The 16,258-nt window shown below is 37.5% G+C and overlaps 1 protein-coding gene across 8 annotated transcripts in view; it reads left to right on the plus strand.

The window, feature by feature from the left end:
• The window catches only part of LOC129726435 (cGMP-dependent protein kinase, isozyme 2 forms cD4/T1/T3A/T3B), a 414,395-nt gene that overhangs the window by 388,646 nt on the left and 9,491 nt on the right, over nt 1-16,258 (plus strand). For all 8 annotated transcript variants that reach the window (XM_055683124.1, XM_055683123.1, XM_055683125.1 and 5 more), the window contains 3 exons: nt 15,403-15,639; nt 15,711-15,860; nt 16,035-16,239. In XM_055683124.1, coding sequence (XP_055539099.1) covers nt 15,403-15,639; nt 15,711-15,860; nt 16,035-16,239 — 592 coding nt within the window. The remainder of the gene's footprint in view (nt 1-15,402; nt 15,640-15,710; nt 15,861-16,034; nt 16,240-16,258) is intronic.

The following is a 16,258-nucleotide window of genomic DNA, read 5'->3' on the forward strand; positions in this document are numbered from 1 at the left end:
GGATGCGCTCTGATTACTTTGAACTTAGTCTTTCGTGGGACATATTTATCTTGTAGAAAACGGCGCCATATGCGCAATTTTACACACTTTTTCAATAGGAAACCGAATGAACAAGGCGAGAGATGTGTTTACGAAAACAGTGATGCTCTACTGATCTGAAAAATATTTATAAGCGGGAGTGAATTAAAAACGTAATAATTTGTTGAGCCTTTGCAATTCAGTAACACGGAAAACAATTTTATCAGTAATTATCTATTAAATAAAAATAAGTTGGTGTCTGTATAACGGCGTTTCACTCGAAGTAGAATCAACGGATTTGAATGATTCTTTTTGTGTTTGTTTTGTCTTCATCTTCGACGAGTTAATAGGCCATAAAAATAACAATAATCAACTGATAAAGTTAGAAAAAAATTGAAATATATTTTCGGTTTTTCCCGCCTTTTACTCCAAGAACAACGTCATTAGATTATTATGATTGTAGGCTTTGACCGGTAGACAAGTTGTAGCGTCGTTATTGAGGCGTCGTAGTTGAGTAAACAAGCACCTGTTATTGATTCACGTATTAGGTAATATTCGTTTTCGCTGCCTACTACACCTTTTCTATGCAAAAGCGCTATAGCGTGGTAGCAGCAAACTCAACATGCATGTGAATACTCTCAACGTGACTTTGATTTTATTTAAGGGCATATACTTGATAATGTAAATTAAATTTCTGGCTTATTTGAGCAAAGTTGCATATAATCGTTATTTATCTGATGAATGAAAAGAAAGAACAAGAATAACACTACATGTGCGATGATTTAATTTACCATTGCTCGGATCTAATCAATCTGTTCAATTTTCTCTAAAATGCACACTGACTGTCAATGATCTAAACATTTGCTCATGCTGCAATGATTCTGTTAGCTGGTAAAAGAAACGTGTAGTTTTTGCTTCTCAAAAAACATTGATTTCTGTTCATGTTTCGTTAAATAGGCACTATTGCATTACTACAAATCTCTGGATTTACAATTAATTGTTGAATGTTGAATTGAAAACTATAATGTTGCGAAGTGTCAATTGCAGTGTGCTTAGGCAGCAGATTTGCCTCAAAAAGCAGATGAAATATTATTGTCATTGAAGCGAAAATTTCGAAGCTCCGTGTACCTACCAATTTTCCATTTAATTTCAAACGTCTGTATGTACCTTCGCGCTCCGCAGTTGGGTGATATTCGATAATGCCTAAAGCCCTGATAACTGGTGGCATTAAACCTAAAACATGCATATTCTCGCATAAACAGCTTTATGTCACATGGTCACGTGAAAAACAATTGGTATCAAGTATGTTTGAAAAAAAAAAGATACCCGAAAAATGGTTGGCCATTAGGTTTTTGCGAGAATTTTTTTTCAGGACAAAACCATATTGTCACTATGCCATGGCAATAACGAAAATCAACTGGAAAAGTTATAAAACGTTAAAAACCAACCCTTGATATTTCCCGCCCTTCTGAGATTCTGAGAGGTTTTCTGTGAGTTTTAGTGAATAACGATTTTCTGTTGCCTTTGGTCGGAAAAATTCGAAACAAGTTTTCATCACCGGTCGTACTTAAACGATAGCCTTCATTTTTTTTAATATTTTATGGAATAGTTCTATGCGATTTCCGTATTGGTTTCCCACTTAAATTCAATGTCGGTTTCTGTTAATTTGTGCTGTGACTGTTTTTCAAGAAAGAAGAAGACACTGTCGGTACGTAATAAACATAATAGATTAAAAATAATAATGTGTTTTTGCGAGAATTCTGAGGAGTATTCATACTGGTTTCAGTTGGTTTCGAATAATTTTCTTCCACATGTAGTGGGAATGCTTCCTAACGAAGATGCCGCTAAGGGTATTTTATAAAAGGAATGTTCCCTAATCTACATGATCAAACTGATACTTGCTTATCTTCCAGTTGACTTTGACAAATTTCTGCTGTGGTCGAAGTGTTTTTTGTTCAGATGAAGTTGTTGTAAGTGGAATGTTCAAATCAGAGCTGCGATTAATCCAAGCAACATGCTGACTATGACGAGAGAGACTCGTTTCTTTCTCTCATGAATAGCCAGCAACCATCACAGTAAGCGTGGAGATCCGACAAGTTATTTAATTTCTTGTCTCTTTTGTTGCCATTTTCGGGTTCTCATTGTCAATCGTCGTGAATATACAGAGTTCACTCGGAAATATCACTGCAATGCAAAACAAGGTGATTTTTGGAATATCAAAAATCGTTTCAATAGCGTGATTATGTCAGTGCCAGCTTGAAGTTTGTTGCTATCAGGATTTTTTAAATTTGATCTGCTTTGCGGTCCGTGACGATCCCAACTCAAGATATGGCCACCAATGAACAAACAATATCGCATGCTAGCCTGGGGGCTAATGCGGTCTCGATCAACTAGATTATTTGAGAAAATTCGTTAGGGGCCATCCACATACCACGTGGACAGCTTGGGGGGGGGGGGGGTTGGCTAATGTCCACGGTCCATACAATTTTTTCAGAATTTATATGGACTGTTGTCCACGGAGGGGGAGGGGGGGTCAAAATCGTTAAAAATCTGTCCACGTGGTATGTGGATGGCCCCTTATCGATATTGTTTTCGGCACATTTTGCATATTGTAGGATAAGTACAACGATACACCGTGCCCCAGTGCTGAGTCGAGAAAATTTCCAGCTCGAAAAGATCCTCGACCTGATCGGGAATCGAACCCGATATCACAACCATGTGGGATAGCTAGCCGACCGACATCGCTAACCACAGAACCACGAGGACCACGTGGCCACCAATGAACTAGGTTTATAATTTCAAACCAGTGGTTATAGGTGTCGCTTGATGGGCTGGCATAACAACCCCGAGTATTTGGAACACAACCGGAACAGGTCCGCATTTTTACATTTTTCAATGAGAGGCATGGTAGGATCTTAAGCACTTCTAAGCACTGCTTTGATCATCGTTACCATGTTACTGAAACATATTCCGGCCATATATCCGAAACCAGTCGATTAACTCCGGCCATCCTCTTCGTTAAAAGAAAATATGAATGAAAACTAGGAGAAAAGCAAAACCGTTCCGAACCGAAATTGAACAGTTTCAAAGTTGAACCGTGCCAAAATTTAACAGGATCTGTATATAAATATACATACCCATACATATTTAAAAGTTTTCTGTTTTGCCACCCGCGATTCATTTTTTGCCGCGAACTAACACTCTCTTTAGTTTAACCACAGAGTTAAACCTACAACAAGCCCAATATTCAAGAATCAAATTAATAAACTCATGATGTCAAAAAACGAATAAAAATGCATTATTATTTGCCAGATATGAGGTCATTTCAAAAATATTAATAGAATTCTTTTTATTACAATTGGTGTTATGAAGAAGCATATTCTCTATTGAGAATAAAAATGAATGATCATACAGATTCAAAATGTACCAAACTAAAATACGCTCAGTTACAAAACAAAGTAGTGATAGTTGTTTATTGACAATGCTTTTAGTCGGCGTGCAGTCAAACCGAACCAAGCATAGAAAAACATTTACCGCCGCAATTGCTGTGTACAAGCTGTTACAAAGATTTTTTGTTATAATATCGTTATCAAATGCTCACACGATTTCGTTACTTCATAATAGATAGATTATTACTTCTCATATCCACTGGGTGTCAATAACACAATCTGAGAAAACGGCGCTTAGTTCGGTCTGATCGCACGCCGACCATATATCAATATCATACATATCAATTGAAGAAAAATCATTGATTTTATGTTTGCTATCCTCATAACATCATGCTGTCAAAATGAGCTTGATATTTCTGCTGGTTCAATCTCAGTACAGCCATACCCGAATGATCGAGAAAGATAGCAAGAAAACGATGAGAGTGAGAGTTGACGCTAAGAGAATCATTGTAACATCGCAGACTCTTATGTAATGAACCATGCATCGTAGTTGGCTGATTCTGGTGTTGCATCATTTTGGCGTAACGTCAGTAGTATGATATTGACTTTCCGCAGCTCTGGTTCAAATACTTAACATGCCGTTGAATTAAAATTAAATTCGTTGTTTTTGTTCCAGTTTTGCGAATTAAGACACGAGTAGTAGCAGGTCAATAAGAGTGTCAATAAGGCTTCGCAACACTGAAGATAGAATATTAGAAAGTCAGGAAATCTACGAGTCCCGAAGGGAAGTTGATCGGTTAAGAACAAGACGAGCTCGAAATGCGCCGACGTTCGACACCCCATATATCTCAGAATCGTCAGTTACACACTTAGTTTCCATAGTCTTCAAACAAGTCTTGAACAAAAGAAAAATAAAGTATAGTAACTTAAACACTCAATTGAGAGAAAAATCACAGGAAGGTTGTATGCAAAGCCACGACCGCAAGGTTGAAGTAGAATACTTTTGAAAGAAAGATAACCCGGCTGCTTGCGTGTCAGTCATTTTTTCTAATTTCATTTCATTTTGTTTGATATTTTGAATAAAGTGTATTGAATATTTTTAAAATTTTGCGCAAATGAGCAGTTGAAGTGCTGCCGAATTGTAATATGCACATTAAATACGACATCATTGAACGGAAACGGAACAAAGGCTACAGTTATGCAGAACGCGAATGACGGCGCGATGCGATTCGTCTGCTTTTACCCATGCTGAGCAACCTAAGCTGATTAGCTAAAGCCCTTTGTCTCCCCGGGACCGCCGTTAGGCATTACTTCAGGGAGAGGGCCCGTCGTGCTTTTCGCACTTACCTCTATGGGTAGCAGAGCAGCCTATACAGGCCAGTTAGTTAACCGTTAACTAACTGGGGCACGTCGATGGTTTCCCGTCGATTGGTGCCCTGCAAAATACTAACGATCTGTGATGCTGCTGTGATGACCGCATCCCAGATTTTCCTATTTTCGCACATCCTACGCACTATATTCTCTGGCGTGGTGTCCATCCCACTTATTGCCAGCATTTCGTACCGTACCCGCTCGAAGCGCGGACATGTGAAGAACACATGCTCTGCGCTTTCTTCCGCACCCGTACAAGCGGGGCACATAGGGGACTCGGCGTACCCGAACCTATGCAGGTACTGCCTAAAGCAGCCATGGCCTGACAGGATCTGTGTCAGATGGAAGGTTACTTCCCCATGGTGCCTATTAATCCAGCCTGCTAACTCTGGAATGAGTCGGTGTGTCCATCTACCTTTTGTAGTGTTGGACCACTCCCGCTGCCACCTGGCCATTGAGGATGGCCGTATGGTATTGCGAATACCCCTCGTGTCGCGTTGGTCGAAGCACTCTACATCCTCTTTGGCGATGATGCTGATGGGCATCATGCCAGCCAGGACGCAAACCGCCTCGTACGACACTGTTCGGTATGCGCACGCGACCCTTAGGCACATTAGCCTGTACGTACTCTCGAGTTTGCCGCGATGGCACGAGGTACTCAATACCTTGGACCACACTGGTCCTCCATACCTGAGTATGGACGTGGTCACACTAGCGATTCGTCTTACCGTGGTGAAATGTACAGCTCTTTTTACGGCGAAGTAGAGCTATACATTTCAACACATTTCGTCTTGCCGAATCGCATCGCGCCGTCATTTGCGTTCTGCAACACCGTAGCCAAACACTAAGCGACGCAAATACATAATAATAGGCAGAGTATGCATGTAGATGAAGATAATTAACTTTGGATTATAGCGAAAATATTAACTCTTCAAATATTCATTTGTGTTCTTCAAATTTCAGTTGTTCAGTTTAATATCTGATGAAATATCTGTTTAATATCTGATGAAGGCTCTTATTTAGGCCAAATAATGCATTATTCAATTTACTAGGTCCATAACTCTGTCGACCGTGTTTGGGAAAGCAATCGTATAACAACCAATCAGAGGTCGAATTTTGTGTTTTAACGAGGCTTAAGAATTTTCAATAGTACAATAGTTCGAATAAAAAAATTGTAATTTCCTGCATTTGGTAGGAATCTTAGAAGATTTTCTAATCGATTGCTGCAAAAACGAAGGAAATTCATCGAAAACTAACCGATTTCTTAGCATTTGAAATTGTACATATTTTTCACTTTTTTCGGTTTTAGATTTTCATTTCACATTCCTATGTAGCCGAACTTCCTGAGAGAAGTATTCTACTTCAAAAATGCAATCAGAACTCTTCGTGCTCTTTTATGCAGATATGACATTTAGATGAGGACTTATGGTATATTATGTGCGGAACCTTTTAGGCACAGTTCAGACCTTTTGTTTCAGTAAACTGTTGTACCTTTTGTAAATCTTTGTTTATGCAACGAAAATGATGAGAATTAAAAGTTAGAATTATTTTGCCTTTTATTACATCCCTTAGGAGAGTTCAAAAGTTATGCTTATATTGCATGCACGACAATATATAAATTTCATCATTTTCGCAGTATTATATCCAAGGTAAATTAGACATGAGAGCATATGGAATAAATAAATGGTTCGATTTCTCCTACCTCTAGTAGAAGGCCCTTCTCCAGCGTCCCAACCAGAGGTTGGACACGTGTTACCTCTGGCTGCTTTTACATTGACCTCCGTACTGGTACTTGGTTTCTTCGATGAACTTCCCCATGCTGGTCTTTCGCGCGTTTCCGAGCATCACGCTTGTATTTGGCGTTCATATATTTAGACATAGCACTGAATACACTTCCGATGGATTTCTCAATAAATGCAATAAATGCACTCGTAGTCTCTTACCCGAGAATAATAAAACACTTCCAAGAAATGTTGCACTAGTAAAAAGACAATTTCCACGTGTTGTAACGTGCTGGAGCACGAAATCTATGTCTGTGATAGGGAACCTTCACGTTCACGAGGCATGACTGGAGAAACGCGTCTAATAATGCGGTTAAATTTTTAATGTCTTTTTGTGCAAATTATTGCACTCAGACAAAAACCTGTTTTGAATTGGATGAATTTTTAGTGAATAAACGTTATCCGTTTGTTATTCAAAGTTGGTCATGCTGATCGCAGCCTTTGCGCTGCCCCTAAAGTGGGGGGATTACTAAATAAAGTAAAAATTGGACAACTACAACAGAATTTGATTGCATCCCGCACAGAATGTCTGCTTGTGTTGATGCCAGAAAATTATTAACCTTCAATTATTTTTTTATTTGCCTTGGAAAAAGCATTTTGCGGTTCAAAATCGGTTGCTAATTACAACCTTTGAGCTGCCCTAACATTGGGGGAATTAAGATACACGGACAACATGCACTGTGGAAGCTATTTCACATTCAGTAAATTAGACGGGTGCGACAAATTTAAATCGCTAGGATGCAACACAGAATACTTGCTTGCGTTGACAAAAACTATTAACTTTCAATGACTTGTTTATTTGCCTTCAAAAAGGTATTTTGATTTCCAAAATTGGATTTCCTGATGGCAATCTTCATGCTGCCCCAAAACGGGGAGAATAATGGCTGTCTGGCGACACACGCTGAGAAAAACCGCGCTGCTCCTGAGACGTGGTGACCAACCACAGGGCTAGTGCTGCTGTTAAGGAAGGACGACTGCTGTTGTCGCTGTCTAGAACTATTATGAGCGGCTCCGGCTGAAACATGCTCTTATATAGGGATGAAAATAGGAATGAATTATTTTTCGTAGGTGGTGGAATGACATAACTTGAAAAATATGTGTGACTTCATTCCGGCTCAGAGCGATCATTTGATAAGCTCCACCTCTTTTTTCAGTTTCTAAAGTTTTTCCTCAGTTTCGTAGCACGGATGCACAAAAATGATTTCTTGTCGAGCCGGACCGATAGCACTCTCATTGAAGCAACAAAATAACATGTTTTGTGTCGTGTTGCGCAGCTTCGTTGAAGAAAATGTTCCCGTCCCCGTGTCGCATGTAAGCAGATTATTGCGTTCAGTAGACAGTAGATAGTGTATCCAGCGAATAAACACCGATGGTGCTCTCACACACGCAACGGTTTTAACCCGTATCTTATTGCGGTTTGTAACATCAAGCGATTTCGTTTGCTCGCTGTTGCGTGTTGCATCATGTTGCAACTTGGCAGCTGGGAGACGACGAAATTCTGTTAATGATGATAGATTGAATCGACTTCATATTAGCTCTGCATAGTCGAACTAACTGCTTTTGTGAATGCGTTCTAACAGGGCAATTTATTATTCAATGTCGGTTATGCTGATCGCAGCCTTTGCGCTGCCCCTACAGTGGGGAGTTTACTAAATAAAGTAAAAATTAGACAACTACAACAGAATTTGATTGCATCCCGCACAGAATGTCTGCTTGTGTTGATGCCAGAAAATTATAAACCTTCAATTATTTTTTTATTTGCCTTCAAAAAAGCATTTTGCTGTTCAAAATCGGTTGCTAATTACAACCTTTGAGCTGCCCTAACATTGGGGGAATTAAGATACACGGACAACATGCACTGTGGAAGCTATTTCACATTCAGTAAATTAGACGGGTGCGACAAATTTGAATTGCTAGGATGCAACACAGAATGCTTGCTTGCGTTGACAAAAATTATTAACTTTCAATGACTTGTTTATTTGCCTTAAAAAAGGCATTTTGATTTCCGAAATTGGATTTCCTGATGGCAATCTTCATGCTGCCCCAACACGGGGGGAATAATGGCTGTCTGGCGACACACGCTGAGAAAAACCGCGCTGCTCCTGAGACGTGGTGACCAACCACAGGGCTAGTGCTGCTGCTAAGGAAGGACGACTGCTGTTGTCGCTGTCTAGAACTATTATGAGCGGCTCCGGCTGAAACAGGCTCTTATATAGGCCAAATAGCGTGTTTTCAATTGCAAGGTATATGATCCTGTCGACCGTGCTTGGGAAGCAAGCATATAACGACCAATCAGAGGTCGAATTTTTCGTTTTTACAAGGCTTGACTATTTTCAATAGTACAATAGTGTGAATAATAAAATTACAATTATCTTATGGTGGTCAAATTTACCACCGAACAGATGCATTGCTGCCACTACCCGATGGCAAATGTCCTTGAAGCGACAATTCTGACAGGAAACTACAAACTCCACCCATTATCCATTACGACTTCTCCAGTCGTAATAATCCCGCGTATCTCGATTACTCCTACCGATTTGCCGTTAAATTTTAAACGTCTGCAATTTCCCGTGCGTCGCGCATTCGCGATGACTATTGATAAAACCCAAGGACAGTCACTGAAAATTTGTGGCATAAACTCCGAGTATTCATGCTTCTCACATGGACAGCTTTATGTCGCATATTCACGTGACCCTGACCCCGACATTGTGGAATATATAGAATTTAGTGGCTAGGGCCGCCTTGACCACTTTCACATGTTTCGTATATTCCGAATTTTAAGCTTGAATTATTTAGAATAATGAATTTTTTTATAAAATCTGTTCCAGTGAGATTGGCCAGGCAGAAGCTTTTGAATAATTGAAAAAATAATGTAGGGGTAAGCGGGGTAAGACCGCCCCCTTAAGCAATTCTGTTTATAGAAAAAAAAGTTGCGGCTGCAATTTCATTTTTGCTTCGCTAAGAGGTTCTTCTATTCAATACCCGCATTTAAAAAATAAGAACTGAAATATTTTTGTTTATTTCCAGCTTTTTTTTAAATTTTAAAAATTCATTGAAAATGTGCAGATCTTTTTCATGCGGGGTAAGCCCACCCACCAGCGGAGTAAGATCGCCCACCATTTTTTGAGGATAAACAATATTTTTAGGGCCGAAACGGTTGATTTTATCGGTATAGTGTCTCTGACAAAGTTGTAGATGGTATTTTTCCTCTTTTTAAATAAAATATACACTGTGAAAAATCAGAAAAAAAATTTTTTTTCTAAGTTTCAACTTATTTTGTTTTCTGATTATTCAAGTTCAGATCAATGTTTAGGTAACTTTTTGGTTTTCAAAATAAATAGATTTTTCAGAATTGGGGGTTTTCAAGATATTGAATTCATAATATACCTATCTTTAAGCTAAAAATTAAAACTCTTTAAACTTGTCTGTATGATTCTTTTGAAGACTTATTATGTATAGAAAAATACTAATAATTATTATTTCTTTTATTTATATTTTCAATTTTCTATGTTTTTTTTTTTTTTTGTAGAACAAAATTATCAACGACTCCCCGATCACAAAGAAAAAACAAAAATGTAACAGAATATGTTAGTTTGTTACGGGAAAAACCATACAGACTGTGTTTTCAATTCGATCCCGTTAGGTGTTAAAATAACAGGAATTCTAACAGAAATGATTCTATTAGTATCAAACACATATCAAAATTTGTTACTAATGTATCAGTTTTCTAACAAAATAAGATAGTATATAGAACAATATAATAACAAACATTGTTAGAAATAACATGTTTTGATAGGAACGAAAAATTAGTTAGATTTGTTTCAGAACTACTTTATTTCAGGTTTTGTTATTATAACACATACAGATTCAATTTTGTTATCAAAATTATATGAAAAAATCCAAAATTGTATCAAAATATGTTATTTGTATCTCGCGTTGATAGAATTTTGTAATTTTTAGGTATGCTCTTCTGATCGGGTCTATACACCAAACAAACCGTCCAAAAAAAAAATTCACCACAAAAATTGAGCTATTAATATTTCTATTACTCCATGATCCAACAACCATAAAATTTTGGCTTACCTTTTGTAGATTTTACAGGCAAAAACATGTTTTTTCAAATAAATTTGAAAAAAAAAATATATTTTTTATTCTATTTTTATATCTTTTTTTAAGTTTTTTTTAAGAGTGTGTACTTTTTTCGGAAGTAAAAAACTACTATTTTTAATTCTGCCGGAGACGTCATACCAATCAAACAAACCGTCCTGGCTCTAAAATTATTTTGGTTCATTAACACCATTTTCACACAGGTTTACTTTTTTCAAAAATAAGTATTGTTAAAATATATTACTAGAAAAGCTTCAACCAAATCGAAAATGGTCGATTAACATCGATGTCTTATGTGGCTTGAAGTTGCTTTACTGATCCTGTAAATATTCCCTTCGTAGTGTCGAGGCATTTGGGTCTTGAAGTAAAACAACAAGCAGTTGGATACGTGGCGGTTTTACCCCTTGTATAGTGGGCGACTTTACCCCCAGTGGAACATTTTCATATTTGACCGAAAAAGTAGTCAAAATTACAAGATTACTCACGGCCTTCGATATTCCCGAAAGAAGATAGATTCAGGCAAGCGATTAAACGTATATTCACGAACAAAACAATAGATTTTTAGACTGAAAAACCTTAAGTCCCGTTGCCGCAAAACAATAGCGCATTGACTGGTTGCCAGCTGAAAGGTTGTTTTTGATTATTTCTGCGACCGTTCGCGCACTATCAAAACAGAAAAACTACTAAGCACTATCAAATTTTATAACTTGGTAGTAAAACTTCAGTGGGCGGTCTTACCCCGCAGGGCGGTCTTACCCTGTTTACCCCTAATAATTTCCTTCAGAATATTTAAAAGAATGACTTTTTATTTTCAGAAATGTATTGAAATGATTTGATTATGGTTGTAAGGTGCTTCATAATGTTCAATGAAATAAAAACGTAGAATTTTACGAGCGCAGGATTGAAAAAAAAAACTAAAAACAAATCAGAGCCGAAGCATATCGTAGGTATGTTTTTTAGCAGCAGTTAGATATTTCAGTTTTTGCAATTCAACAGTCAATAAAACTCAAGGCGGCGGTACGAAGTTTGTCGGGTCAGCTAGTCTATTAAATAAAGATAAGTTGGTGTCTGTATAACGGCGTTTCACTCGAAGTAGAATCAACGGATTTGAATGATTCTTTTTGTGTTTGTTTTGTCTTCATCTTCGACGAGTTAATAGGCCATAAAAATAACAATAATCAACTGATAAAGTTAGAAAAAAATTGAAATATATTTTCGGTTTTTCCCGCCTTTTACTCCAAGAACAACGTCATTAGATTACTATGATTGTAGGCTATGACCGGTAGACAAGTTGTTGTAGCGTCGTTTTTGAGGCGTTAATGGTTCACATATAAAGTGATTTTCGTTTACGCTGCCTACTACACCTTTTCTATGCAAAAGCGCTATAGCGTGGTAGCAGCAAACTCGACATGCATGTGAATACTCTCAACGTGACTTTGATTTTAGTCAAGGGCATATACTTGATAATGTAAATTAAATTTCTGGCTTATTTGAGCAAAGTTGCATATAATCGTTATTTATCTGATGAATGAAAAGAAAGAACAAGAATAACACTACATGTGCGATGATTTAATTTACCATTGCTCGAATCTAATCAATCTGTTCAATTTTCTCTAAAATGCACACTGACTTAGATCATTGACAATTGCTCATGCTGCAATGATTCTCTTAGCTGGTAAAAGAAACGTGTAGTTTTTGTTTCTCAAAAAACATTGATTTCTGTTCATGTTTCGTTAAATAGGCACTATTGCATTCCTACAAATCTCTGGATTTACAATTAATTGTTGAATGTTGAATTGAAAACTATAATGTTGCGAAGTGTCAATTGCACTGTGCTTAGGCAGCAGATCTGTCTCAAAAATCAGATGAAATATTATTGTCATTGAAGCGAAAATTTCGAAGCTCCGTGTACCTACCAATTTACCATTTAATTTCAATCGTTTGTATGTACCTTCGCGCTCCGCAGTTGGGTGATATTCGATAATGCCCAAAGCCCTGATAACTGGTGGCATTAAACCTAAAATATGCATATTCTCGCATAAACAGCTTTATGTCACATGGTCACGTGAAAAGCAATTGGTATCATGTATGTTTGAAAAAAAAATACCCGAAAAATGGTTGGCCATTAGGTTTTGCGAGAATTTTTGTTCAGGACAAAACCATATTGTCACTATGCCATGGCAATAACGAAAATCAACTGGAAAAGTTATAAAACGTTAAAAACCAACCCTTGATATTTCCCGCCCTTCTGAGATTCTGAGAGGTTTTTTGTAAGTTTTAGTGAGTAACGATTTTTTGTTGCCTTTTATCGGAAAAATTCGAACTAGTTTTCATCACCGGGGCGTACATAAACGATAGCTTTCATGTTTTTAAATATTTTATGGAATAGTTCTATGCGATTTTCGTATTGGTTTCTGTTGATGCCACTTAAATTCAACGTCGGTTTCTGTTAATTTGTGCTGTAACTGTTTTTCAAGAAAGAAGAAGACACTGTCGGTACGTAATAAACATAATAGATTAAAAATAATAATGTGTTTTTGCGAGAATTTTGAGGAGTATTCATACTGGTTTCAGTTGGTTTCGAATAATTTTCTTCCACATGTAGTGGGAATGCTTTCTAACGAAGAAGCCGCTGAGGGTATTTTATAAAAGGAATGTTCCCTAAACTACATGATTAAACTGATTCTTGCATATCTTCCAGTTGACTTTGACAAATTTCTGCTGTGGTCAAAGTGTTTTTTGTTCAGATGAAGTTGTTGTAACTGGAATGTTCAAATACTTAACATGCCGGTGAATTAAAATAAAATTCGTTGTTTTTGTTCCAGTTTTGTGAGTTAAGACACGAGTAGTAGCAGGTCAATAAAAGTGTCAGGCTCCACAACACTGAAGATAGAATATTAAAAAGTCAGGAAATATACGAGTCGATCGGTTAAGGAAATGCACGACGTTCGACACCCCATATATCTCAAAATCGTCAGTTACACACTTAGTTTCCATAGTTTATAAGAGAGTCTTGAACAAAAGAAAAATAAAGTATAATAACCTAAACACTCAATTGAGAGAAAAATGCTAATCAAATATTTTCAAATACTACTACTTTATAGATTCAAGGTCAAATTTACCACCGAACAGATGCATTGCTGCTACTACCCGATGGCAAATGTCCTTGAAGCGACAATTCTGACAGGAAACTACAAAGGAGAAGTCGTAATGATCCCGCGTATCTCGATTACTCCTACCGATTCACCGTTAAATTTCAAACGTCTGCAATTTCCTGTGCGTCGCGCATTCGCGATGACTATTGATAAAACCCAAGGACAGTCACTGAAAATTTGTGGCATAAACTCCGAGTATTCATGCTTCTCACATGGACAGCTTTATGTCGCATATTCACGTGATCCAGACCCCGACATTGTGGAATATATAGAATTTAGTGGCTAGGACCGCCTTGACCACTTTCACATGTTTCGCATATTCCGAATTTTAAGCTTGAATTATTTAGAATTCTGAAGTTTTTTATAAAATCTGTTCCAGTGAGATTGGCCAGGCAGAAGGGTATTACTATATTTGCATTAAGCCAAGCTTTTGAATAATTGAAAAAATAATGTAATAATTCCTTCAGAATATTTAAAAGAATGACTGTTTATTTTTAGAAATGTATTGAAATGATTTAATTATGGTTGAAAGGTGCTTCATAATGTTCAATGAAATAAAAATGTAGAATTTTACGAGCGCAGGATCGAACAAAAAACTAAAAACAAATCAGAGCCAAAACATATCGTAGGTATGTTTTTTAGCAGCAGTTAGATATTTCAGTTTTTGCAATTCAACAACCAATAAAACTCAAGGTGGCGGTACGAAGTTTGCCGGGTCAGCTAGTATTATATAAAATTAATTATCCCCAAGAAAGTTACAATGAGGTTAGTTAGTTTTCTTTCGAATGAAAAATGTATCAATATAGGATCAACTTTAATTCATCATTTCAGTTTCTTTTTGGAATATATTATATACTAAAAACCATCACGGGCATTAAAATCTAGTACAAATGTTCATAACCCTCAAACATAAATTTGTTTACTTCTGGGTTAAAAAATGTTACCATATACCGTCCTCACTGTCTTGAGATTAATGCTAGTCAATTGATATAACGCTGCAATGACAGACGAACTGCAATCACAAACACCTAAAATAATAATGACGGAAACAAAACAAAGGTCACCATTATGCTTCGGAGTTTCGTGCATGCATAAAACACTGACCGTCTGCAGCAATCAGATATGTGGGAAAGATCTGCATGAACGTACACTTTTAAGTTATCGCTGTAGATACCGCGGTCAAGGCTCGCAAAACTTGGCCAGTCATTCATGAGAGGGTTTTGTATACAAACATGAGACCATGACCTGACTGAAATCATTGAATCAGTCTTCCGCACTGCAAGGTTACCATTATTTTTAATTGAGAGAATGTTTATAATGAATAATATATTTACTAATATTTATTCTGAAGATTTATTTTGTGTTCTAAGACAAATGGGGACATCGTAACACCAATACCTTTCTGTGATATTTATTTGCTTGCGCAATTGTGTAGTTGTAGAAAAAGTTGAAACCTTTTATTCTTTGGATGTAGTCTAGAATTGTATTTTTGTTTGTTGCACTTACTCTCAATGTGCTCCTTGGAAAATAACAGTGATTCAAATGAGACGAAAATAATTAACAACTACCTTTTCTTCACAGTGTTCCCATCTTCAAGAATCTCCCGGAGGATACCCTGTGCAAGATATCGGACGTGCTGGAAGAGTGCTACTACCAGAAGGGCGACTACATTATCCGCCAGGGGGCTCGCGGCGATACTTTCTTCATTATCTCGAAGGGTCAGGTGCGCGTCACCATCCGGCAGCCAGAAACACAGGAGGAAAAATTCATCCGCACGCTCGGCAAGGGCGATTTCTTCGGCGAAAAGGCATTGCAGGGGTTTGTACTATTATTATTATTTTTTTTTTTGATCAAGAGTACATTCTCAGCGCCCCCTTTTTGAATTTCAGGGATGATCTTCGAACAGCCAATATTATTTGTGACTCTCCGGAAGGTGTCACCTGTTTGGTCATAGACCGAGATACGTTCAACCAGTTGATCTCGAACTTGGACGAAATCAAGAATCGCTACAATGACGATGCAGTGATCCAGAAGAAGAAGTAAGTTTGCTTAGAGGGTAGGTTTTAATCGTCCGCAAAAGAGTTTTAAAATTACTGGTCTTCACTCTATCGAAAGCATTCTCATAAGGAGATTCGTAAGTATGTTGTGCCGACTCAGCTTGAATGACATACAACCCAACACAAGTACTTCCTAACTTTCATTACAATTCTCAGAATCTATGAAGAGTTCCGTGATGTGCGACTTTCGGATCTGCGGGTACTTGCTACCTTGGGCGTCGGTGGTTTTGGCCGTGTCGAGTTGGTTCAACTCTCCCAGGATAAATCACGCTCCTTCGCGTTGAAGCAGATGAAGAAGGCTCAAATTGTGGAAACACGTCAACAGCAGCACATAATGTCCGAAAAGGAAATCATGAGCGAAGTATGATCATGCACTAAAT

The sequence above is a fragment of the Wyeomyia smithii genome, chromosome 3, assembly GCF_029784165.1.
Source record: "Wyeomyia smithii strain HCP4-BCI-WySm-NY-G18 chromosome 3, ASM2978416v1, whole genome shotgun sequence".
Taxonomy (NCBI): domain Eukaryota; kingdom Metazoa; phylum Arthropoda; class Insecta; order Diptera; family Culicidae; genus Wyeomyia; species Wyeomyia smithii.